At 45.6% G+C, this 24,548-nt stretch overlaps 1 protein-coding gene across 1 annotated transcript; it reads left to right on the top strand.

The window, feature by feature from the left end:
* Nucleotides 1-8,975: 8,975 nt before the first annotated feature.
* Nucleotides 8,976-10,958, top strand: LOC138351787 (filaggrin-2-like). The gene has a single exon (XM_069303792.1). It carries the CDS (start codon nucleotides 8,976-8,978, stop codon nucleotides 10,956-10,958), a length of 1,983 nt encoding a protein of 660 aa, XP_069159893.1.
* The last annotated feature ends 13,590 nt before the right edge of the window (nucleotides 10,959-24,548 follow it).

Genomic DNA, 24,548 nt, shown 5'->3' with positions numbered 1-24,548 from the left:
CAGGACCAAGACTAGAACAAGGACCAACGGGACTAAGACTAACCACAGGGACCAACGGGGCCAAGACTACCACAGGGACCAACGGGACCAAGATTACCACAGGGACCAACGGGACCAAGATTACCACAGGGACCAACAGGACCAAGACTACCACAATGACCAACAGGACTAAGACTACCACAGGGACCAACGGGACCAAGACTAACCACAGGGACTAACGGGACTAAGACTACCACAGGGACCAACGGGACCAGGTCCATTGGCCACCAGGACCATGTGACTTTGGACCACCTTGAGCACCTAAGTAGTAAGCAGACCCAACAAACATGCAGGAACCTGCACTACCGTTTCCTGTAGCAGCTGCTACAACAGTAACAACGGGATTTAGGGCCCACAACCTCATCATCTGTTGCTGCTAACTGGCCATTGGGAATGGGGGGGGGGGAAGGAGGGACAGGTGGGGGGTGGTGGGAAGACCTCTCTTTGGTTTTCAAAATTGTAGACTGTGGTTGCGTGTGTTTAGGGAGGGGGTAGGAATGGGGAATTAGTTGGGGGGGTGATGTCCTGGCGATGGTGGTGGTCGGGGATGGGGTAGTAGATAGGTTGAGGGTGGGTGGTGGTGGTGGTGGTGGGTGGGAGTGGTTTAGGGGGTGGTAGTGGGGGAAGGGGGAAGGGAGTTGGGTGGAGGGAGGGGGGGGGAGTTGGGGGATGGTTATTAGTAAGTTTTCTACATGATTTGCGTTATGATGAGTAAGCTACCACCAGCTGCTCCCTCGGTGTGTGTGTGTGTGTGTGTGTGTGTGTACTCACCTAGTTGTGTTTGCGGGGGTTGAGCTCTGGCTCTTTGGTCCCGCCTCTCAACCGTCAATCAACAGGTGTACAGATTCCTGAGCCTATCGGGCTCTGTCATATCTACACTTGAAACTGTGTATGGAGTGAGCCTCCACCACATCACCCCCTAATGCATTCCATTTGTCAACCACTCTGACACTAAAAAAGTTCTTTCTAATATCTCTGTGGCTCATTTGGGCACTCAGTTTCCACCTGTGTCCCCTTGTGCGTGTTCCCCTTGTGTTAAATAGACTGTCTTTATCTACCCTATCAATCCCCTTCAGAATCTTGAATGTGGTGATCATGTCCCCCCTAACTCTTCTGTCTTCCAGCGAAGTGAGGTTTAATTCCCGTAGTCTCTCCTCGTAGCTCATACCTCTCAGCTCGGGTACTAGTCTGGTGGCAAACCTTTGAACCTTTTCCAGTTTAGTCTTATCCTTGACTAGATATGGACTCCATGCTGGGGCTGCATACTCCAGGATTGGCCTGACATATGTGGTATACAAAGTTCTGAATGATTCTTTACACAAGTTTCTGAATGCCGTTCGTATGTTGGCCAGCCTGGCATATGCCGCTGATGTTATCCGCTTGATATGTGCTGCAGGAGACAGGTCTGATGTGATATCAACCCCCAAGTCTTTTTCCTTCTCTGACTCCTGAAGAATTTCCTCTCCCAGATGATACCTTGTATCTGGCCTCCTGCTCCCTACACCTATCTTCATTACATTACATTTGGTTGGGTTAAACTGTGTGTGTGTGTGTGTGTGTGTGTTGAGCTCTGCTCTTTCAGCCCGCCTCTCAACTGTTAATCATTCGATTGTTACTAACGTCTAACTAATATATAATTTTTTTCACACACACACACACACACACACACACACACACACACACACACACACACACACACACACACACACACACACACACACACACACACACACACACTGAAATTTTCTTTTATTTTCACACAGAAATAATTATAGGACCTAACTTGGTCTAACAATATTTGTGTCATTGCCGACTTGAATTTGGTAGAATAAATTGGAATAATATAAGAGGGAATGAATGCTGAAGCAAATGATTTTTTGTTAAATTAGCTGTTGACTGCGTCTTTAAACAACAAAGTTTAGCAGTACAAGAAAACAGTATTTTAGACAGTGTTCTCTAAGAGGGAGACACAAGGGACATCGAAATTGGTAACGAACAAGGAAATACCGATCATAAGAAAATCAGATTTAATATATCATGGCAAGGTTGTGTGAGAGATAACTGTTATTGCTCCAGATTTGCATAAAGCTGATGTTAGTAAAAACCAGATACGTAGTATACCATGTCAATGTATTAAGTCGAATAATAATGACCTTAGATGGATAACTATGGGAGTAAGGAACCTTTCGGGAAAAATAGAATGTTTTGTACAAAGAGATTAAAAAAATAAAATGGAAGTAAATTTTGAATAACAATTTGTTAAAGTAGGTAGACATATATATATATATATATATATATATATATATATATATATATATATATATATATATATATATAGGGGGGGTACCACCACTGGTGTAATAATAGGGACCCACAGCCTCAGAGAAGGGAACACAGAGCACTCAGGGAAAAACTTGACATTTAACTCTGAATACGAAAGAGTGTTCACTTCTCCTACCACCCCCTTTTTTTTATTATGAATATATATATATATATATATATATATATATATATATATATATATATATATATATATATATATATATATATATAAAGAAATTGAGAACATGAAAAACGAAACTATGAAGTATGTGTAGGCAGGTAGGCAAAGATAACTCCTAAAGTTGAATACTCTAGTGATTACCAGATACAAAGTTACCAAACACGTTGAAAAATTAGTGCCCACGACCAGGCAAGGTATTTCCCAGTGCGGTTAGAGAATATAGAGAAGCGCTTAATGAGCCCAATGATCGAGCCTTGTTCCGGACGAGTGAGTGTAACTTAGAGAGTCCGACACTTCCGGACGAGTGAGTGTAACTTAGAGAGTCCGACACTTCCGGACGAGTGAGTGTAACTTAGAGAGTCCGACACTTCCGGACGAGTGAGTGTAACTTAGAGAGTCCGACACTTCCGGACGAGTGAGTGTAACTTAAGAGAGTCCGACACTTCCGGACGAGTGAGTGTAACTTAAGAGAGTCCGACACTTCCGGACGAGTGAGTGTAACTTAAGAGAGTCCGACACTTCCGGACGAGTGAGTGTAACTTAGAGAGTCCGACACTTCCGGACGAGTGAGTGTAACTTAGAGAGTCCGACATTTTCCGGACGAGTGAATGTAACTTAAGAGAGTCCGACACTTCCGGACGAGTAAGTGTAACTTAAGAGAGTCCGACACTTCCGGACGAGTAAGTGTAACTTAGAGAGTCCGACACTTCCGGACGAGTAAGTGTAACTTAGAGAGTCCGACACTTCCGGACGAGTGAGTGTAACTTAAGAGAGTCCGACACTCCCGGACGAGTGAGTGTAACTTAAGAGAGTCCGACACTTCGGGACGAGTGAGTGTAACTTAACAGAGTCCGACACTCCCGGACGAGTGAGTGTAACTTAGAGAGTTCGACATTTTCCGGACGAGTGAATGTAACTTAAGAGAGTCCGACACTTCCGGACGAGTAAGTGTAACTTAAGAGAGTCCGACACTTCCGGACGAGTAAGTGTAACTTAGAGAGTCCGACACTTCCGGACGAGTGAGTGTAACTTAGAGAGTCCGACACTTCCGGACGAGTAAGTGTAACTTAGAGAGTCCGACACTTCCGGACGAGTGAGTGTAACTTAGAGAGTCCGACACTTCCGGACGAGTAAGTGTAACTTAGAGAGTCTTACACTTCCGGACGAGTAAGTGTAACTTAGAGAGTCCGACACTTCCGGACGAGAAATTCTTGCACTATTGTATTTTAACGATACAATAATAAACAAAGAATTCAGAACAATTTAAACATCTTAATCATCTTCAATAATACAGTGTCAACACTGTATAACCCGGAACTCTTAATCATCTTCAATAATACAGTGTCAACACTGTATAACCCGGAACTCTTAATCATCTTCAATAATACAGTGTCAACACTGTATAACCCGGAACTCTTAATCATCTTCAATAATACAGTGTCAACACTGTATAACCCGGAACTTACAACTAAACGAGTGAACGCTCCACGCTGCGAACTCACTGATCGATGCGGTTTAACAATACAGTATTTTAAACCGAAACTTGTAGACGTTATTTAATAGTGTAGTAATGGAATGGGAGATGTGAACAGGTGTTGCTGCCGCCGCGCCCCTGCAACACTGGTTATCTTGAGATCTTGAGATGATTTCGGGGCTTTAGTGTCCCCGCGGCCCGGTCCTCGACCAGGCCTCCACCCCCAGGAAGCAGCCCGTGACAGCTGACTAACACCCAGGTACCTATTTTACTGCTAGGTAACAGGGGCATAGGGTGAAAGGAACTCTGTCCATTGTTTCTCGCCGGCGCCCGGGATCGAACCCGGGACCACAGGATCACAAGTCCAGCGTGCTGTCTGCTCGGCCGACCGGCTCCCTTAAACTCTGCACTGAGTTAACACTGCACTTAAACTCTGGCTCAGCTCCAGTGTTTTACTGTAAGGAGGAAATCTCTCAACAGTTTGTTTCTCCTCTTGACCAATCAAGGACCGAGCACTTACTTTTCCCACACTCATTCTAATGTATCTCCCCCTCTCCCTCTCTCTCTCTCTCTCTCTCTCTCTCTCTCTCTCTCTCTCTCTCTCTCTCTCTCTCTCTCTCTCTCTCTCTCTCTCTCTCTCTCTCTCTCTCTCTTTCTCTCTCTCTCTCTCCATCTCTCTCTCCCTCTCTCCCTCTCCCTCTCTCTCTCTCTCTCTCTCTCTCTCTCTCTCTCTCTCTCTCTCTCTCTCTCTCTCTCTCTCTCTCTCTCTCTCTCTCTCTCTCTCTCTCTCTCTCTTCTCTCTCTCTCTCTCTCTCTCTCTCTCTCTCTCTCTCTCTCTCTCTCTCTCTCTCTCTCTCTCTCTCTCTCTCTCTCTCTCTCTCTCTCAGTCCCTCTCTTTCTGATTTCAGTAAATGTCTTCCTCAGGATACAGCACTCTCATCTTCACTCTTATTTTCAGTACGTTACACTCTTGGAAATAAACTATGAACCATTTGTGTGCCAACTCTCAAGTCTTGTTTAGCTTCTGCAGAAGCCTGCGGTCGTCCTCATTCCTTATAGTTCCCTTTTTTAGCTCTGCATTGTCTGCTAATACTGACTCATCCACATAGTATTAGTGTGGATGATCAGACACTCATCCCCTCATGCAAGTGATTAACACACATCAGACATAGTAGGCGACTTACTAATTCAATTCAGTTCTGATATTTCTTTCCTAAGAATAACTTTATGTTTCCTTGTTCTTACCTCATAAATATATATATATTCTGCTGCCCAATCTGAAATGGAAGCTTGTCGTAAGGAATGGTATCAAAGGGGTTTTGGCAGTCTAGGAAAGTGCAGTGCACCCTGCAACTCTATATTTTGCTTACCTTTTTGACCTCATCGTAGAGCTCTTTAACATTTACAGGAAGCAAGTCAGGGAAAAATGTTTACTTAGTTAGAGCATCTTGTCCAGATCTCCAGTTATCCACCTTGTGTTGTAGGACCTACTTAGCGGAGTGTACTGTGTCTTTCATCCACCTCCATTGTAACCCTGGCGTCATCTGCTCCGGGTGTACCGTGTGTGTGTGTGTGTTGTATCTGGTAATACCAGGTGTCTTGATAACTTTCTCCTAGATGATTACGCTGCATTTCAGTGGTGAGTCTGTCGGCGTTCGCGCAACGCTCTCCGGTCTGTTCTGTCATGAAGACGATTGATTGATTGATGAAGATTAAGCCACCCAAAAGGTGGCACGGGCATGAATTGCCCGTAAGTGGTGGCTCTTTTGAGCCATTACCAGTATCAATAGACGATACTGGAGATCTATGGAGGTGCGACTGCACTCTGCGTGACGGGAAGGTCATGAAGATCTTCAACAGGTATATGAGCGCTTCCTGTTGGAAGCGCTTAAATATCGAGTTCGTCACAGATCGGTTTGACGTTCCTCGCGCTACTTTCCGTATTCACATTGTCGTCTAGGGTGGTTTGTGCTCAGAGGTATCTGTACAACGGATCATTGTTGTTATGTCTCGTCCAGGTTGCGTGTGTTTGTGTGTGTGTGTGTGTGTGCAGGCGTATGTCAGTGTTTGTAAACCGTGCTGGTCGTGTGGTGGGGGTTTGTGGTGGGGGTTGTGGTGGGGGCTGTGTGTGGACAAGCAGGCGCCTCCACACGACAGCTGTCACTGGTTGCAACATGTGTCCTCAGCCTTGAACCTTTGTTTGCCTGTACTCTTACTCTCGCCCCCCTTCCCCCCCACTCTCACTTAAACATTACTTAACAGTCTGTCTCACACATACTCTCTCTCTCTCTCTCTCTCTCTCTCTCTCTCTCTCTCTCTCTCTCTCTCTCTCTCTCTCTCTCTCTCTCTCTCTCTCTCTCGTGTGTCACCTGTGTTACACTTGTGGGTGAGGGGTAATTACGAGGGAGCTACGGAAGTGTTTGTCGCCGCGGAAGGCTGGCCACACTACGTCTGTACTCCTCTGACGCCCCTGTTCTTGTTTGGCTTTGATTCAGTGCTTTGTGAAGTAATTACGGGCAATTAATCACTTACACACACACACACACACACACACACACACACACACACACACACACACACACACACACACACACACACACACACACCGCCGCCGGGAGGGGGTTGTGGATATGGTGTCGGTGGCTGTGTAGATAGCACGCTGTACAAGGTAATCCTGTGGCCCGGGTTCAATTCCCGGCGCCGGCGAGAAACAATGGGTAGAGTTTCTTTCACCTTGATGCCCCTGTTACCTAACAGTAAATAGGTACCTGGGAGTTAGACAGCTATTACGGGCTGCTTCCTGAGTGTGTGTGTGTGTGTGGTGTGGAAAAAAATAGTAGTAACAGTTGATTGATTGAACAATTGAGAGGCGGGCCGAAAGAGCAGAGCTCAACCCCCGCAAGCACAACTAGGGGAATACAACTAGGTGAATACAGGCATGAGGGAGGCAAACAGAAGGGAGGCAGGCAGGCAGGCAGGCAGGCAGGGAAGTAGCCAGGCAGGGAAGCAGGCAGGCAGGAGGAAGGCAGGCAGGCAGGCACGCAGGCAGGCAGGCAGGCAGGGAAGTAGGCAGACAGGCAGGGATGTAGGCAGACAGGCAGGCAGGCAGGCAGGGAAGTAGGCAGACAGGCAGGCAGGCAGGCAAGCAGGCAGGCAGGCAGGCAGGCAGGCAAGCAGGCAGGGAAGTAGGCAGACAGGCAGGCAGGCAGGGAAGTAGGCAGACAGGCAGGGAAGTAGGCAGACAGGCAGGCAGGCAGGCAGGGAAGTAGGCAGACAGGCAGGCAGGCAGGCAGGCAAGCAGGCAGGCAGGCAGGCAGGCAGGCAAGCAGGCAGGGAAGTAGGCAGACAGGCAGGCAGGCAGGCAGGCAAGCAGGCAGACAGGCAGGCAGGCAGGCAGGCAGACAAGCAGGCTGCAGGCAGGCAGGCAGGCAGGCAGGCAGGAGGCAGGCAGACAGGAGGCAGGGAGGCAGGCAGACAAGCAGGCTGCAGGCAGGCAGGCAGGCAGGCAGGCAGACAGGCAGGCAGGCAGGCAGGCAGGCAGGGAAGTAGGCAGACAGGCAGGCAAGCAGGCAGGCAGGCAGGCAGGCAGGCAGGCAGGCAGGCAGGCAGGCAGGCAGGAGGCATGCATGCAGGCAGGCAGGCAGGCAGGCAGGCAGGAGGCATGCATGCAGGCAGGCAGGCATGCATGCAGGCAGGCAGGCAGGCAGGCAGGCAGGCAGGCAGGCAGGCAGGCGGGCGTTGAACTACGCTCAGGAACTCAGTAGCAACGACAACCCGACCCGGAATTAATGACACGTTAGCTTAGCGGAACGAACGAGGCCCGGGAGGAGTGAGTAAAAACACATAATCTTCCTTCATCTCCAAGCTCGCGCTCTCCTCCATCTCCGGCCGCTGCTGGGCCAACTTTTATCGCCAGCGACGTGGCGAGGAGAATTTTTCATCGTCCAAAGAGGTTATCTTGAGATGATTTCGTTTTTTTTTTCTAGTGTCCCCGCGGCCCGGTCCTCGACCAGGCCTCCACCCCCAGGAAGCAGCCCGTGACAGCTGACTAACACCCAGGTACTTATTTTACTGCTAGGTAACAGGGGCATAGGGTGAAAGAAACTCTGCCCATTGTTTCTCGCCGGCGCCTGGGATCGAACCCTGGACCACAGGATCACAAGCCCAGCGTGCTGTCCGCTCGGCCGACCACTCGCCCAACAGGTGGTACAGGAATGACCATATCTCTACAGGCACAATTGGAGAGCTTTTGTGACTAGAGAGCTCTTGCTAGAGGCTAACTAAGAGCTCTATTGTTTGAGATTTGAAAAGATTTCCTGTTTAAAGCAGGTTTAAGAGATCGATGAATGGAGGGGGGGGAGAGGGAAGAAGGGAGAATGGATGATGGCTACCGACATCATTGGTTCATTAATTCCAAATAAGCCTCTGAACAATGAATACTTTTGTTCATGGCATGTGCTGTTTCAGTTGAATATCTCTATAGTCATACATTGTCTGCTCCGTCACGTTCGTCTGCTGTTTGCTTGTTGTCTTATTCCGGACTCTGTGGTCACAGCAATATTTATCAGTCGTCCAAGGCTCCCTCCTCGCCAGTCACTGCCAACTGTTGCCACTTACTTCTGGACACTCAAGGGGAAACTGCCAGTTAATACCTTACCAATGGTCTTGTAATTTATTACATGTTCATCACGTACACACACACAAGCGTGCTATCCATTATCTAATGCTTTGTTGGTCGAGGGCTTAGGAGCTAACGTTCGACCGTGCAGGCACCTGTAGGTACGCACGGCTAGGTCAGTACATACGTGAACATCGTTCTTAATAGAGGTGGCTTCCTTCATAGCAATACCTGCAGACAATATTAAGCTTCTAGGAAGACTGGATAGGGATTATTTTTTTTCTAATGCATCTTTATCTTAAGTGTGGTTAATCGAGTTTAACTCCAGTGAGTGCAAGGTAATGAAGATCAACGAGATCGGCAGCACTGTACCGAGGGGCAAGACGAGGGAACACAAGAGATGGAACACAAGACGAGGGAACACAACAGATGGAACACAACACGAGGAAACACAAAAGATGGAACACAAGACGAGGAAACACAAGAGATGGAACACAAGACGAGGGAACACAAAAGATGGAACACAACACGAGGAAACACAAGAGATGGAACACAAGACAAGGGAACACAAAAGATGGAACACAACACGAGGAAACACAAAAGATGGAACACAAGACGAGGAAACACAAGAGATGGAACACAAGACAAGGGAACACAAGAGATGGAACACAAGACAAGGGAACACAAGAGATGGAACACAAGACAAGGGAACACAAGAGATGGAACACAAGACGAGGGAACACAAGAGATGGAACACAAGACGAGGGAACACAAGAGATGGAACACAAGACGAGGGAACACAAAAGATGGAACACAACACGAGGAAACACAAGAGATGGAACACAAGACAAGGGAACACAAAAGATGGAACACAACACGAGGAAACACAAGAGATGGAACACAAGACAAGGGAACACAACAGATGGAACACAACACGAGGGAACACAAGAGATGGAACACAAGACGAGGGAACACAAAAGATGGAACACAACACGAGGAAACACAAGAGATGGAACACAAGACAAGGGAACACAAAAGATGGAACACAACACGAGGAAACACAAGAGATGGAACACAAGACAAGGGAACACAACAGATGGAACACAACACGAGGAAACACAAGAGATGGAACACAAGACGAGGGAACACAAAAGATGGAACACAACACGAGGAAACACAAGAGATGGAACACAAGACAAGGGAACACAAAAGATGGAACACAACACGAGGAAACACAAGAGATGGAACACAAGACAAGGGAACACAACAGATGGAACACAACACGAGGAAACACAAGAGATGGAACACAAGACAAGGGAACACAACAGATGGAACACAAGACGAGGGAACACAACAGATGGAACACAAGACGAGGGAACACAACAGATGGAACACAAGACGAGGGAACACAAAAGATGGAACACAAGACGAGGAAACACAAGAGATGGAACACAAGACGAGTGAACACAACAGATGGAACACAAGACAAGGGAACACAAGACGAGGGAACACAACAGATGGAACACAAGACGAGGGAACACAACAGATGGAACACAACACGAGGAAACACAAGAGATGGAACACAAGACGAGGGAACACAACAGATGGAACACAAGACGAGGAAACACAAGAGATGGAACACAAGACGAGGGAACACAACAGATGGAACACAAGACAAGGGAACACAACAGATGGAACACAAGACGAGGAAACACAAGAGATGGAACACAAGACAAGGGAACACAACAGATGGAACACAAGACGAGGAAACACAAGAGATGGAACACAAGACGAGGAAACACAAGAGATGGAACACAAGACGAGGAAACACAAGAGATGGAACACAAGACGAGGAAACACAAGAGATGGAACACAAGACGAGGAAACACAACAGATGGAACACAAGACGAGGGAACACAAGAGATGGAACACAAGACGAGGAAACACAAGAGATGGAACACAAGACGAGGAAACACAAGAGATGGAACACAAGACGAGGGAACACAACAGATGGAACACAAGACAAGGGAACACAACAGATGGAACACAAGACGAGGAAACACAAGAGATGGAACACAAGACAAGGGAACACAACAGATGGAACACAAGACGAGGAAACACAAGAGATGGAACACAAGACAAGGGAACACAACAGATGGAACACAAGACGAGGAAACACAAGAGATGGAACACAAGACGAGGAAACACAAGAGATGGAACACAAGACGAGGAAACACAACAGATGGAACACAAGACGAAGGAACACAAGAGATGGAACACAAGACGAAGGAACACAAAAGCAAGCAAAGTATTCTAAAGAATGAAAGAAACACATGAAAGAATTGTCAGAGAATTAACCACAACACCGAGGATGTAAACAAACCAGCCAACCTATACACACGTGAAAGAGAAAGTACGACGTCTCCGTCCGTCCGGGATACTTCTCAAGTCTGAACTGAAGGAAGAAGAAGAAGCAACCATCATTCGGCCAGAAAAGGGGATGAGAAAGAGTTTCGGTCTCACACACACGCGTAGGGTCCATGGTTCGAGACCCATACAGCCCAGGTGCATGGAAAATGGGGTAAGATTTGAGTAGGTGATGAGAAAAATGAGGTGAGGACTGAGGAAATGAAGTGCAAGTGGATGAATTATGACTCGAAAACGAATACGAAAGGCATCTGCCTACCAGAGAGGAAACAACATTTAAACACATTATGCACAGAAGGGAAAAAAGATGATCACCGCGATACGTATATAAAAACAAAACACTCATAGCCAAATTAGAGACACAGAGATAAGGACAGAACAAAAAGGAGAGCATATAGATGCAGGTTGCTAAAGATTATTAGAGCATTTAACTATGTACCGAGAAAGATCAGCAGCAACAAAGCCAGGACAGAGGTTCTTGTTGGGTATGGGAGCACGTTCAACAAAACGGCGTCTGCGAAAGACATAAATAGTTATTTTGTATGGAGACCAGCCTGTAGGACGACTGGAGGCCCTAACATGATAGAAGACCAGCCTGTAGGACGACTGGAGGCCCTAACATGATAGAAGACCAGCCTGTAGGACGACTGGAGGCCCTAACATGATAGAAGGCCAGCCTGTAGGACGACTGGAGGCCCTAACATGATAGACGACCAGCCTGTAGGACGACTGGAGGCCCTAACTTGATAGAAGACCAGCCTGTAGGACGACTGGAGGCCCTAACATGATAGAAGACCAGCCTGTAGGACGACTGGAGGCCCTAACTTGATAGAAGACCAACCTGTAGGACGACTGGAGGCCCTAACTTGATAGACGACCAGCCTGTAGGACGACTGGAGGCCCTAACTTGATAGAAGACCAACCTGTAGGACGACTGGAGGCCCTAACATGATAGAAGACCAGCCTGTAGGACGACTGGAGGCCCTAACATGATAGAAGACCAGCCTGTAGGACGACTGGAGGTCCTAACATGATAGAAGACCAACATGTAGGACGACTGGAGGCCCTAACATGATAGAAGACCAGCCTGTAGGACGACTGGAGGCCCTAACATGATAGAAGACCAGCCTGTAGGACGACTGGAGGCCCTAACATGATAGACGACCAGCCTGTAGGACGACTGGAGGTCCTAACCTGGAAATTCCTGTTTCAATACTTCCTTCGTGGTCTGACACTCACATTTTTTCATCACGTATTAATTTTCGTGATTTACACGTACATATATATATATATATATATATATATATATATATATATATATATATATATATATATATATATATATATATATATATATATATATATATGTATGTGTGTATATTGAATGTGAAAACTGGTCAGAATTACATTTCACCTTTGTTAACGCACATTAATGACACTATGTAAAAAAAGACACCTCGAACACTGTTTATGTAGGACAGAATCTATGTATGTACGTTAGATTAAGGCCATTTAAAAATCACTACAATCACCTTCTGTGGTTGATTGTTCAATAAATAACTGAACCGTATGTTTATCAGATCTCTAACCCTGTCCACGGAGGACAGAAGAAAAAATATATATGCTGCTAAGCATTGTAAATATGTGGCCACGTCTGTGGTAAACAAAACAAAATAATAAAAAAAATAGTTTTGCCATTGACTTTTCCGCCATTTTGTCACCTCTCTTTCATTCCCACCCTTTTATTCCCCTCATTCTTACATGCCCTTTCCTGCCCTTTCGCCCCCTCCAACCTGCCCCACCCCCTTGCACCTTTCCGCTTCATCTTCCCCTCCCTTACTCCCTTGTGTCTCTCCTACCCCCTCCATGTCCCTCCCATCTCTACCTCCCCCCTCCATCTTCTTCCCCCATCCTGTCCCATCTTAACCCTCCCCCTCTCTGCACCTCTCCCCTCCTTCTCTCTGCACCCCTCCCCCCTCTCTGCTCCCCTCCCCCCGTTCAATAATGCAAATCACGGAAGGGATGAAAAAATGAAAATGATCCGGGAAAAGGAAACTGTCAGAGAAGGTGATTATTATCAGGCTCTAACAGCAGAGATGGGCGGATCTCTCTCTCTCTCTCTCTCTCTCTCTCTCTCTCTCTCTCTCTCTCTCTCTCTCTCTCTCTCTCTCTCTCTCTCTCTCTCTCTCTCTCTCTCTCTCTTTCTCTCACTCTCTCTCTCTCTCTCTCTCTCTCTCTCTCTCTCTCTCTCTCTCTCTCTCTCTCTCTCTCTCTCTCTCTCTCTCTCTCTCTCTCTCTCTGCCCCAGACGTTTATCATCAACTGCCTGATGAGAGTAAATGTGTGAGGTGGAGTGAATGTTCTGCCAGACATGATGAGAGTGTCGCCAGCGTGTGTACAATAGGGCGAGCAGTCCGTGCCTGATCTTCCTGACAGCTCCGCCAACGTGCTGGCCAAATAATTGTAAATAATAATTACAATTATACCAACTTTGACGCAGCGTTCATTTGATGTTTTAACCGCCACGACACTGGCGAAGAATAGGAAAGTAGCCCCCTTACTAAGATCCACGTTTTCTGTGCGTTGGTTAGATTAGCTGGGTCCAGTCTTCGGGTTAGTTAATCTCAGTTTAAAACATTGTGGCCAGCCATAAGAAGACATTTTACTCAGGCTTATAAGAACGAGGCGAAAACGATACTGGATATAGATGATAGGAATCGTATCAACCTAAGCAGCAAAAACGCTCAGATTCTCCTCTCGTGTTATGAAAAAACAGCTTTGGCGCCTCTGCTGATAAGCTCATGTGCTCTAAAATAGTTGATAAATATAAAGAAATGCGACGATATATATATATATATATATAAATATATATATATATATATATATATATATATATATATATATATATATATATATATATATATATATATATTGTATAAAAAATCAGTTATTTTTTTTGTATAAAATCAGATATGTAACTGTATAACCTTGCATAATAAAGTGTACCCCATAAAAATAGGGGGGTGGTATAAGAAGCGAACACTCTTACGTATTCAGAGTTAAATGGCAAGTTTTTCCCTGAATGCTCTGTGTTCCCTTCTCTGAGGCTGTGGGTCCCTATAATTGCACCAGAGGTGGTACCCCCCTTTATATTATATATATATATATATATATATATATATATATATATATATATATATATATATATATATATATATATATATATATATACTTTCTCGCTCCGCCAAAAATTATGGTAATTACTCCCTTCTTGATGTCACGAAGCGTTTCTTATTGACTTGTGTTGTACCCTCAAGATTACTCCCAGGAAATGAGAGAGCAGACACTGATGCATTGTTGATCTTCCTGTAAGACGGTGGGCGGGTTGATGGGCTCGTGGGTGGATGCTGCCGATTTGGTGGATGGTGGATGGTGGATAGGGGGGGGGGAGGGCTTTGGATGAACTGTTGTTTAAGCACGGGTGGGGAGAGGCAAGTGTGTAAGGGGGGGGGGAGGGGGGTTTGGGGGTTAATATGCCGGATGCTGGAGATGAATAGAAGGGTTTTCCATCTATCTTCCACCGCTCATCTCCCGAGTCATTTTAATGATGCTACTTTTTATATATTGTTTATCTATTTTGTTCTTTATGATTGTTTGTGAAGACAGATGCCAATAACCATCGAAACCTTTTTAAAGTGTACGCATTTTGAGGGTAGAATGAGACAAAATTTTATGCAGCAATGAACCTTAGGCATAGTTTAAGAGAGAGAGAGAGAGAGAGAGAGAGAGAGAGAGAGAGAGAGAGAGAGAGAGAGTTAGAGAGAGAGAGAGAGAGAGATCTTAATCCTTCTCCCCATACCAGCATCCCACAACTGGTGGAAGCTGTGTCAGCCTCCACAGTGTGTATACTGACAGTTATACTTCACATATAACAGTGCTACGTATAATCTCCCCAGCTTGGCATCTCCTTTTGTATAATTACTCCCCACACAGGTAACAGTTGGGTGATTAATGCTCACACACACGTCATTAAAGGACCACACACACACACACACACACACACACACACACACACACACACACACACACACACACACACACACACACACACACACACACACAAGGGTTCGTTTCCCCCTACCAAGTGATCGCAATAACAAAGCGCTGCTATAACGGTATTCGTAACCATTGTTACACATATTAGCAGTCCTCAGCAGATTCCCCCCTTCAAAACACTGACGTATTTTCTATCTGAAGGTCACATTAGACCCTGGAGGCAGGACAGGGAGACTGAGGAGGTGGAGGACACGAAGACTGGATTTAAGGGGCCGTGGAGGATAGGAAGGAGTCGGTTTGAAGCATCATAGTTATCTCCAGTCACGGTTTATCATTTGCTGTCTTTCTTGCCTCACCCTCTTTCAGGCTGCCTCTTAAATCCCCCCAACCCCATCCCCCCACCCCCCTCCCCTCCCCCTACCATCCCCCTACCATCCCCCTACCCCCCGACCCCTTCCCCCTACCACCTCCCCACCCCCCCAAAAGCGAGGGGGGGGGACACTGGTGGAAATCGGAGACACAGATAAGTCAGAGATATCAGAAAGAACTTCTTCCGTATAAGAGATGTAATTAATTACAATGAATTGGATGAAGAGATCATATTAAATGTCAATATATCATATAACAAATAAGTGAATGGCCATATTGCTTTAAATTATCAATGGGTCGAAAATCAGGGCCAAGAGCTGAAGCTCGACTCTTCAGTCACATCTATGTTAATACATCTAAGTGAGTACTTATAGCGGTTGATGCCTTGTCGAGCGTCAGTAAATGAACGCACTAACTCGACGGGTTTTTCTCCTCGTATTTACGGGTATTTACATATATAAGTAAACAGCCTCACCTCTTGTTTGCTGCTTCTTTTATCTTTTATATCTTTATTATCTTTATCTTTTATTATTATCTTTCTGGCAGAATTATCTTTCTGGCAACTTTGTCATATTTGTGTCAAAAGCTTGTATTCACCTGGTTGTGGGGGGGGGGGGGTTGAGCTTTGGCTCTTTGGTCCCGCCTCTCAACTGTCAATCAACTGGTTAACTTCTAATGTTCCCCTTGTTGTGCTCACCTCTCTCCTTTGAACAAAGCTTCTTTATATTTTTATTCAATTGTTTTGTAAATCTTGTATGGCTTTTTTTTTTATAGCTGTCTGTCTTTATTTCTGTCTCTGCCTGTATGTCTGTCTTTACCTCTGTCTGTGCTTACCTCTGCCCATCTGTTTGTCTGTCCCTGTTTCTGTCTCTCAGTCTGAGCGTCCTTACCTCTGTCTCTCATTCTGTGTCTGTCCTTTCCTCTGTGCCTTTCTATCCTTCCATCTGTCTCTCAATCTGCCTGTCTGTCCTTTCCTCTGTGCCTTTCTATCCTTCCATCTGTCTCTCAATCTGCCTGTCTGTCCTTTCCTCTGTCGCTTTTTCCCCTTGTCTGTCTATCCTTACCTGTGCCCTTCAATTTGACTGCCAATCTGTGTGTATCATTTTTGGCAATCTGTCAGTCTGTCCGTCTGTTCATCTGTCTATTTATCATAGACACAAAAAAGACCTGATGCTCATTAGCGCTTCTGTGGTATCTGGCTAACCCGTCAGTTGCAATATGTCAATGAATGTCACTAATTGTACACGTACACACACACACACACACACACACACACACACACACACACACACACACACACACACACACACACGAACAAGGGGAGAAACAAAAATGGGCAAAGTTTCTTTCACCCCGATGTTCCTGTTACCTAGCAGTAAATATGTACCTGGGAGTTAGACAATGGTTACGGGCTGTTTCATGGAATGTGTGTGTGTGTTTGTGTGTGTGTGTGTGTGTGTGTGTAGTAGTAGTAGTAGTAGTAGTAGTAGTAGTAGTTAGTAACAGTTGATTGATTGACAGTTGAGAGGCGGACCGAAAGAGCAGAGCTCAACCCCCGCAAGCACAACTAGGTGAAGGCAACTAGGTGAATACACACACACACATACACACCTCTGCCGTGCTTGCTTGATAACGTCGAGTTTGCCCTCTGGAGGCTTGTTAGTGGGGCACTATGCCAGTACTGCTGGCACTTCTGCCAACAGCACTGCCAGCAATCACCGTAACTCAGGCAGCCATGTCAACAACAGAATACAATAGTGACAACGTCATTAGTAGCAGCGTCTCTCTCTCTCTCTCTCTCTCTCTCTCTCTCTCTCTCTCTCTCTCTCTCTCTCTCTCTCTCTCTCTCTCTGGGCAACCGTGAGTCTCAGGTCATGCGGGCCAGTGTATTGTTCGTCAGTCGACATTAGCGAACAAAAGCCGATCGCTGTGTAGCGGGTACCGAACGGTCATCCTTCCTGAGTTGGGGAAAAAAATAACCTTCCATCGACCTAATACGGATTTCGTTTGATTACCGCGCCAATACGAACGAGCAAACACGAACGAGGGGCAGAGGTAACGGAACATCACCAGCATAATCTACCTGAAACTCCGTAAGTGTTTTGAAATGTACCAGAGGCACCACTGTACCTGAAATGATCCAGTATTGTTATGGAATATAAATTTCAGGAGGTTTCTCCAGTCTGCAAATGTGATCTGAATGATTTGGGGTTCGTTTATGCGCAAATCGGCGGAGATTTAGACGCCAGAGTGATAACAGACTTACAGACTCGGGCACTGAAGAAATAAGAGAATGACAGAAACAAAGCTACAAAAGCACTGGATCACTGTTCAGTAACGCCTCACTGTTCAGTAACTCGATACTGTTCAGTAACGTCTTACTGTTCAGTAACTCGTTACTGTTCAGTAACTCGTTACTGTTCAGTAACGCTCATCTCATGGGTTTTTATCAATATGTCAAACACCGTTTTGTTTTTCTACTATATAATTTATTTAAAGCATACATCTTATTTTTAATATTAATAGAATTTAAAAATACTGTTAGAATATGTAAAAATATTCAACGTACTATTTTTTAAAAATTAAAAACATTTAATACACGTTTTTAATTCTTATAAGCATTCAAAACACTATTTTCTAATATTGAAAGCGTTTAAAACACTTCTTTTTAATATTAAAAAACATAAACAATGTTTTTTATTGTTTAATCAAAACATATTAAAAAACATATAAACATATAAAACAATTAGTTTTTAAACTTTTCAAAATATTTAATTCATGTTTGTCTTTCAGTATTATAAAAGAAAAATTCAGATTTCAAGATGGAACTCGGTCAGGAAACCATTTCTTTACCTTAACTGTGTTGTTGTTGTTATAGATTCAGCTACTCGGAACAAGTTCTAAGTAGCACGGGCTATGGTGAGCCCGTAGTGGACTTACCTGGCACAGGAGCGGTGCTGAATGTGCTGTGTTAACTGTGTGGCATTGAGAGCTCCTAATATGTGCTCGATGATCACTCCAACGCGGCTCACAAAAGGTGTTCGATCTCCCGCAAGATCAAACAAAAGACGATCTGAGAACATGAACCCCTCAGGGATGAGATCGAGCGGGAATTCATTTCTTCGTGCCTAAAAAAAAAGTAAAAAATAAATAGGTCTGAGATGCATAAGTTTTAAAAGAAAGTCGCCCCGTTACCTTACCTTCCTGCATCCGTCTTCCAATTCCACCCTTTCTGGTAGTTCCCAATACATCTCCCTAGCATTCTCCTATGATTCTAGCATTCTCCTAGGACCCTAGCATACTCCTAGGACCCTAGCAGCCTCCTGGGAGTCTGGAATCCTGCTAATATCCCCCTCTTCGCTGCCAGAAGACAAAAAGACTGTGTGTGTACACAAGAGTTTCACACATCACTGGTTGACGACTCTGGAATTCTTCCCATGATTTCGAACTCGAGGATGTGTTTGGGACGATATACCCGGCCTGCCCGGACTGCCTATATAGATAGGCAGTCCCAGCCACACTCAGCTTGCCCAGAGGAAGCCCGCCCAGCTCGCCTAGCCGCCGTTTCTCACCTTTCCCAGTACCCACGACCAGCATTTGCTTAGTTTTGCCTGACAAAGTTCAGTCCCACTATCACCCCCGCCAGTCCTGCCTAGCAACGCCCAGTCACCACCCAGTCCTAACCTACCAACTGAGAGAACTGGGTCTCCATACTCAAGAAGACAAAGGGTGCGGGGAAGGCCATAATCACGACGTAAAAGATTGTAAGAGCAAGCGACAAGGACGGGACATATGGGGGGTATAATGGCCACAAGACACAAACGAGCCAGGTAGCGGGGGTTCAAACTCTAGTCCATCGTGGAGGAAGTGCTCGCCTGGCTCCTCCGAGTCCTCTCTCCTTGAATTGATCAAGAATATCCTGCAGCCCATTGTGCCACGGAGTCTCAACCAGTTCTGTATAGTTTTTGGCCTTGTGATTGGCCAGCTATACCAAGGCGTAACATTCCCAGACGGTAGGCGGCATGCATGTGGGTGTGGGTGGCATGGATGTGGGTGGCAGATGTGGGTGTGGGTGGCAGGTGTGGGTGTCTGAGCTGGCAGTGGGCGAGGCACTGTAACATTCCAGGGGGCGGACGAAGCGTTATGTCTGACGGAAACGTAATCCTCCACACCGCCGCCACCGTCGTCAACCTCCGCCTGTTTCCGGGTTACGTCAGTCTATCCTCCACGACACGCGGATGATTGAGGGCCTTCCAGTGGAGTGCAGTGAAACCATCTCCACCCCCCCCTCCCTCCCACCTGCAGGCCCTGCAGCAGTCACTGCACTCCCAGAAGTTACTGCACTCCCTGGCAGAAGGCACTGAGTCTCCTTGACACTTGCAACAAACACTGAACCCTCTAATAGACACTTGCGGCAGGCCCTGAATCCTTTTGACACCTGCAGCAGGCACTGAACCTTCTTGACACTGCACCCCCCACGCTGGAAGAACTAATACCTGCAGCGCTGAGACACAGTCACGGTGTGCTGAATATTTATGGAGCATATTCGTCCTTGTGGCCTCGATTAATCTTGTAATGTGTCCTCCAGACCGCGTCCCCTCGCAGCTGCAGCAAGGAGCTCCAAGTGATATGCTCGTTGCCGTGTCCCCGGCGCTCATACCAGCTGGCAGCAACCTGAGGACCACATGGCTTTGTTTACAAACAATGATGACATCACACTGACGTCACTAGCTAAGATCTGTGGGGAAATCTGCACTGTAGCAGTTAAATAAGTAATGTTCTTGTTCCGTTTTCAGACATTCTGGACAATTAGGCAGTGTTTTCAGAGTAGGCTTGGTCCAGCTCTTCACAGTTCCATATTTAAAGTGCATTGATGAAGATGATGTTGCCCACGGAATTTATTTTAGGACTTCTGTGCAAAATCTGGTGTTGACTTGATGAATACACTCAACATATTATCCTCACAAACACACCCGACATACGACCCCCACAATACTTACCCCCACACGGTAGCCTCACAAACGTACCCCCCACAACTCACCCCAACCAATAACCCCCCCCCCTCTCGTCCCCATTACTCATCCTTACCCCACGGATACTCTCCCCCCTAAAACACAAAAAATTAACCAGCAAAAATGTCTTAAAAATGGAAGAAAACACTGAGGCGAACAGAGTACGTTTGCCCTGTGTGTTTGCTCTTCGCTGGGCGTGTTCGCTACCTTCTCCAGACCCTCCCTGGAACAACACTACACAGTGATCCTTCTTGCCCTGGCTCGCTGGTGTTCTGGGAGACCAGTGAGCACGGCCCACTCCACCACTGGCCCGTAATTGTCTTCTGGGGAAGACGAAGAAAAATTACTACAAAATTTTAAACCAGGAGTCTTTGAAATATCTACATAAACGGAAATGTCTATCTGTTCGTTTGTTCGAAGATAGAAGCCAGATGCTTGGGGCCAGGATCACTTATTTTTTTCCAGTTATTACTATTGGGTATGTGCCCAACATGGGCTGGTTATGATTGCCATCAAATAATGGTGATCATCTAAACAAAATTCCCTATCTCACAATATGGTTAATACAGGGTCAAGTGATCAGTAGCCTGCACGTTCATAAATCGACTGTGTGAGAAGTGTTCTTATAGCGTTATTGGTGATACTGAGAAAATCCACTAGGACTGTAAATGGGCTCGAACCTACGACCCTGGCATGAGCAACTGTCAGTCGCAGTTTGTGAAGTTGGGGTGTAAGGTGTAAGACGACTCTGCCCTTCCACTTGAGTGCTTGAGGGTCATACATAAACACTTGGACTGGCTTCAGTAGGGACCTCCAGACTTCCTGTGATTTATGTAGAAATCTGGTTGAATGACTTCAAGTCAATGGTGGTCTAGTGGTAGAGTACGCGGCTTGGCAATGCCTTGGTTCGCGTCCACCTCACAACCCTGGTGGATTTTCTCATTGATATATAACACTTTAGTGTGATTTCTGTGTGTTAGTGACACTGTCAGGGAAGAGAAAGAGAACGAGAAAGAGAGAGAAAGAGAGGGGGGGGGGGATAGCGAAAGGGGAGGGAGAGCCAGAGAAAGGGGGAGTAAGCGAGAAAGTAAGAGAAACAGAATAAGAGTCCCAGGTTCGAATCCCGGCCAGAGCATAAACAAATTGGGAGCGTTTCGCTTCACTTCTTGCCTCTGTTCACCTAGCAGTAAATAGGAACCAGTGAATTGTGCCTTTTTCTAGGGGCTGCATCCCGGGTTTAGTCATTAACTGGCCAGGTAGTTAGACACACACATGACACACACATGACACACCGCACACGTAACACGCCGCACACATGAAACTCCCTCGCTTCCCCGTGACAAAACCCGGGGGAAGATTGACTGGGAACCAATCCGTAATTGTTCGACCCCTGTTCACCCAGCAGTAATTTGGGACATGAGAGTAAATCTGATTGGTGGGTCGTGTTCTAGGGCAAGTAGTAGGGTAAGGCTTACCATTAGCAATGGAATACCAAAGTTCTTAGCCTGCTAAGAGGCTGCTTCCGCCCTAAGAGGGGGAGGTTACCTACCTTGAGGTTATCTTGAGGTGATTCCGGGGCTTAGCGACCCCACATCATTGCCTAATGCATTCCCTCTGTCAACTATCCTGTACTCACCTATTTGTGCTTGCGGGGGTTGAGCTTTGGCTCTTTGGTCCCGCCTCTCAACTGTCGATCAAGAGGGGTACAGATTCCTGTGTGTGCTAGCGCCTGTGTGTGCTAGCACTTAAACGTTTAGGAATATATATTTTTTAAACTAAGATATAAAATAGTTATAAACTGATTAATTATTGCATATTTTTAAACATTTCAATAAGTTGATTAATGTAGGTCAGTTCAGTCTTAAAATTATATTTTTAAAATCATAATACGATTATTAATCTGTTTAATTTTAGAAAATATTAAACAAATAAATCAGATATACTCAAATATTTTGTAGTGTTATAAATGTATTCAAGTCAAACCCTTCTCATTTTGTCAATAATTTATATGACGTGCAATCACGCTGAGGCAACGAGCAGGAACTACGTTTTGTGATTATTTTCTCAGCTCGTGCAGATATTTTAAGGGAGTTGAACACGTGCTGCGTGCCGGGTTTTATTACTTTTTTTTTTACATAGCTTGGCGTTTTTTCTTCCCCTTCGTCTCTCTCTCTCTCTCTCTCTCTCTCTCTCTCTCTCTCTCTCTCTCTCTCTCTCTCTCTCTCTCTCTCTCTCTCTCTCTCTCACACAAGGGAGAAGAGAAAGAGGATGAGGAACCATGACAGATATTAAACTGGTGAGGCTGTGACGACCTTGGAGTCAGACTCACATGAAAGCGAAGCATCGAGGTGCTTGTCCTCTGACGCCAGACGGGGGAGGAGAAGGGGTCGTAAGAGGAGAGGGATCACGAAGATAAAGAGGAGGAGGAGGAGGAGGAAGAGGAAGGGAGGAGAAATGAGGAAGGTGGATGAGTGAAATAAGCTGATTAAGACGATTGAATAGTCTTATTTTTCTTGGTATATTTGTAAGAACAAATATCTAGGCGTCGTCCAGCTTCATCTTTACACACACACACACACACACACACACACACACACACACACACACACACACACACACACACACACACACACACACACGCACACACACACACACACACACTCACACACAAGTACCCCCCCCCCACACACACACACACACACACACACACACTCACACACACACACACACACACACACACACACACACACACACACACACACACACACACACACACACACACACTCACACACAAGTACCCCCCCCCCACACACACACACACACACACACACACTCACACACACACACACACACACACACACACACACACACACACACACACACACACACACACACACACACACACACACACTCACACACAAGTACCCCCCCCCACACACACACACAAATACACACTCACGCACAAATATAGTATAAAAAATCCCCCCCCCCCCCAAAAAAAAAATGTGAAACGTGAAAAAAATAAAATACTCTAAGTAAATGAAGTAAAAAAAAAAATCTATGTATATTGGAATTTCACGTAAAGAATCACTTTTAGGACAAAAGGGAAAGAAATATAATTAAGTACAAATTATTTTCGGATAAAGAAAAGAATCTTGAAGTGATAACAAAAGATTCAGGAATAATAACAAATTATCTACGAGTAATTATGAAGAATCTGATAGCTATTATAAGAGATATAGGAGTTGATATAAATTAAAAAAAAAACTATCGCTAGAAAATGATTCCTTTCCTTTCCCCCTGTCCCATTATAAAATCCATATCCTCATCCCTTCTAAATGCTCTATATATTCGTAATGGCTTAGGCGTTTTCCCCTGATAATTGCCCTCAAGGCTCTTGAGATATTCATACTAGACACACAAGAGAGAGAGAGAGAGAGAGAGAGAGAGAGAGAGAGAGAGAGAGAGAGAGAGAGAGAGAGAGAGAGAGAGAGAGAGAATAAAAAGTTAATCAACGAAAAGAAGAAATTTAGATTCGGACCAACTATCCCTCCGCGGTACGACAACTTGTAGACAAACGTACGACACAATAACAAAACATTATGTCCTGCACACGGGACCCGGCGGACTCAAGGGTGGTACTCCTGGAGCGGAAATAACGCCAGGAAACTCAGTCAGGTGTTTTTGCCTCAGCCTTGCTGTCATTATGTTTTTTTAGAGACAAGGATCCATCATATAATTGGATATTAAATTGGTCTAGACTCATAATTATCACTTCGTTAGATGACTTTTGGGAGGGAGCGTGAAAATGGCGTTATGCCTCGAGTTAACTGTTTATATTTCTTGTAGTTTGTGGATGCTTTCGTTTGTGTTACGATGACTGTTGGGCAACATAAATGTCCTTACCTGAGTCGAATTTGATTGTGTGAGACAGAGAGACAGAAAGACAGAGAGACTGCTACCCCATATTGTGTGCGTGTGTGTGTGTTTACTCACCTAGTTGTGCTTGTGGGGGGTTGAGCTTCGGCTCTTTGGTCCCGCTTCTCAACCG

This window comes from Procambarus clarkii, chromosome 51 (assembly GCF_040958095.1).
Source record: "Procambarus clarkii isolate CNS0578487 chromosome 51, FALCON_Pclarkii_2.0, whole genome shotgun sequence".
In the NCBI taxonomy this organism is placed as follows: domain Eukaryota; kingdom Metazoa; phylum Arthropoda; class Malacostraca; order Decapoda; family Cambaridae; genus Procambarus; species Procambarus clarkii.
Note: the sequence above shows the minus strand (reverse complement) of the source record. Positions and strands in the feature narration are given on the sequence as shown.

Excerpts from the sequence above, each read along its gene's own strand:
- LOC138351787 (XM_069303792.1), top strand. The coding sequence starts at position 8,976 with ATGAAGATCAACGAGATCGGCAGCACTGTACCGAGGGGCAAGACGAGG.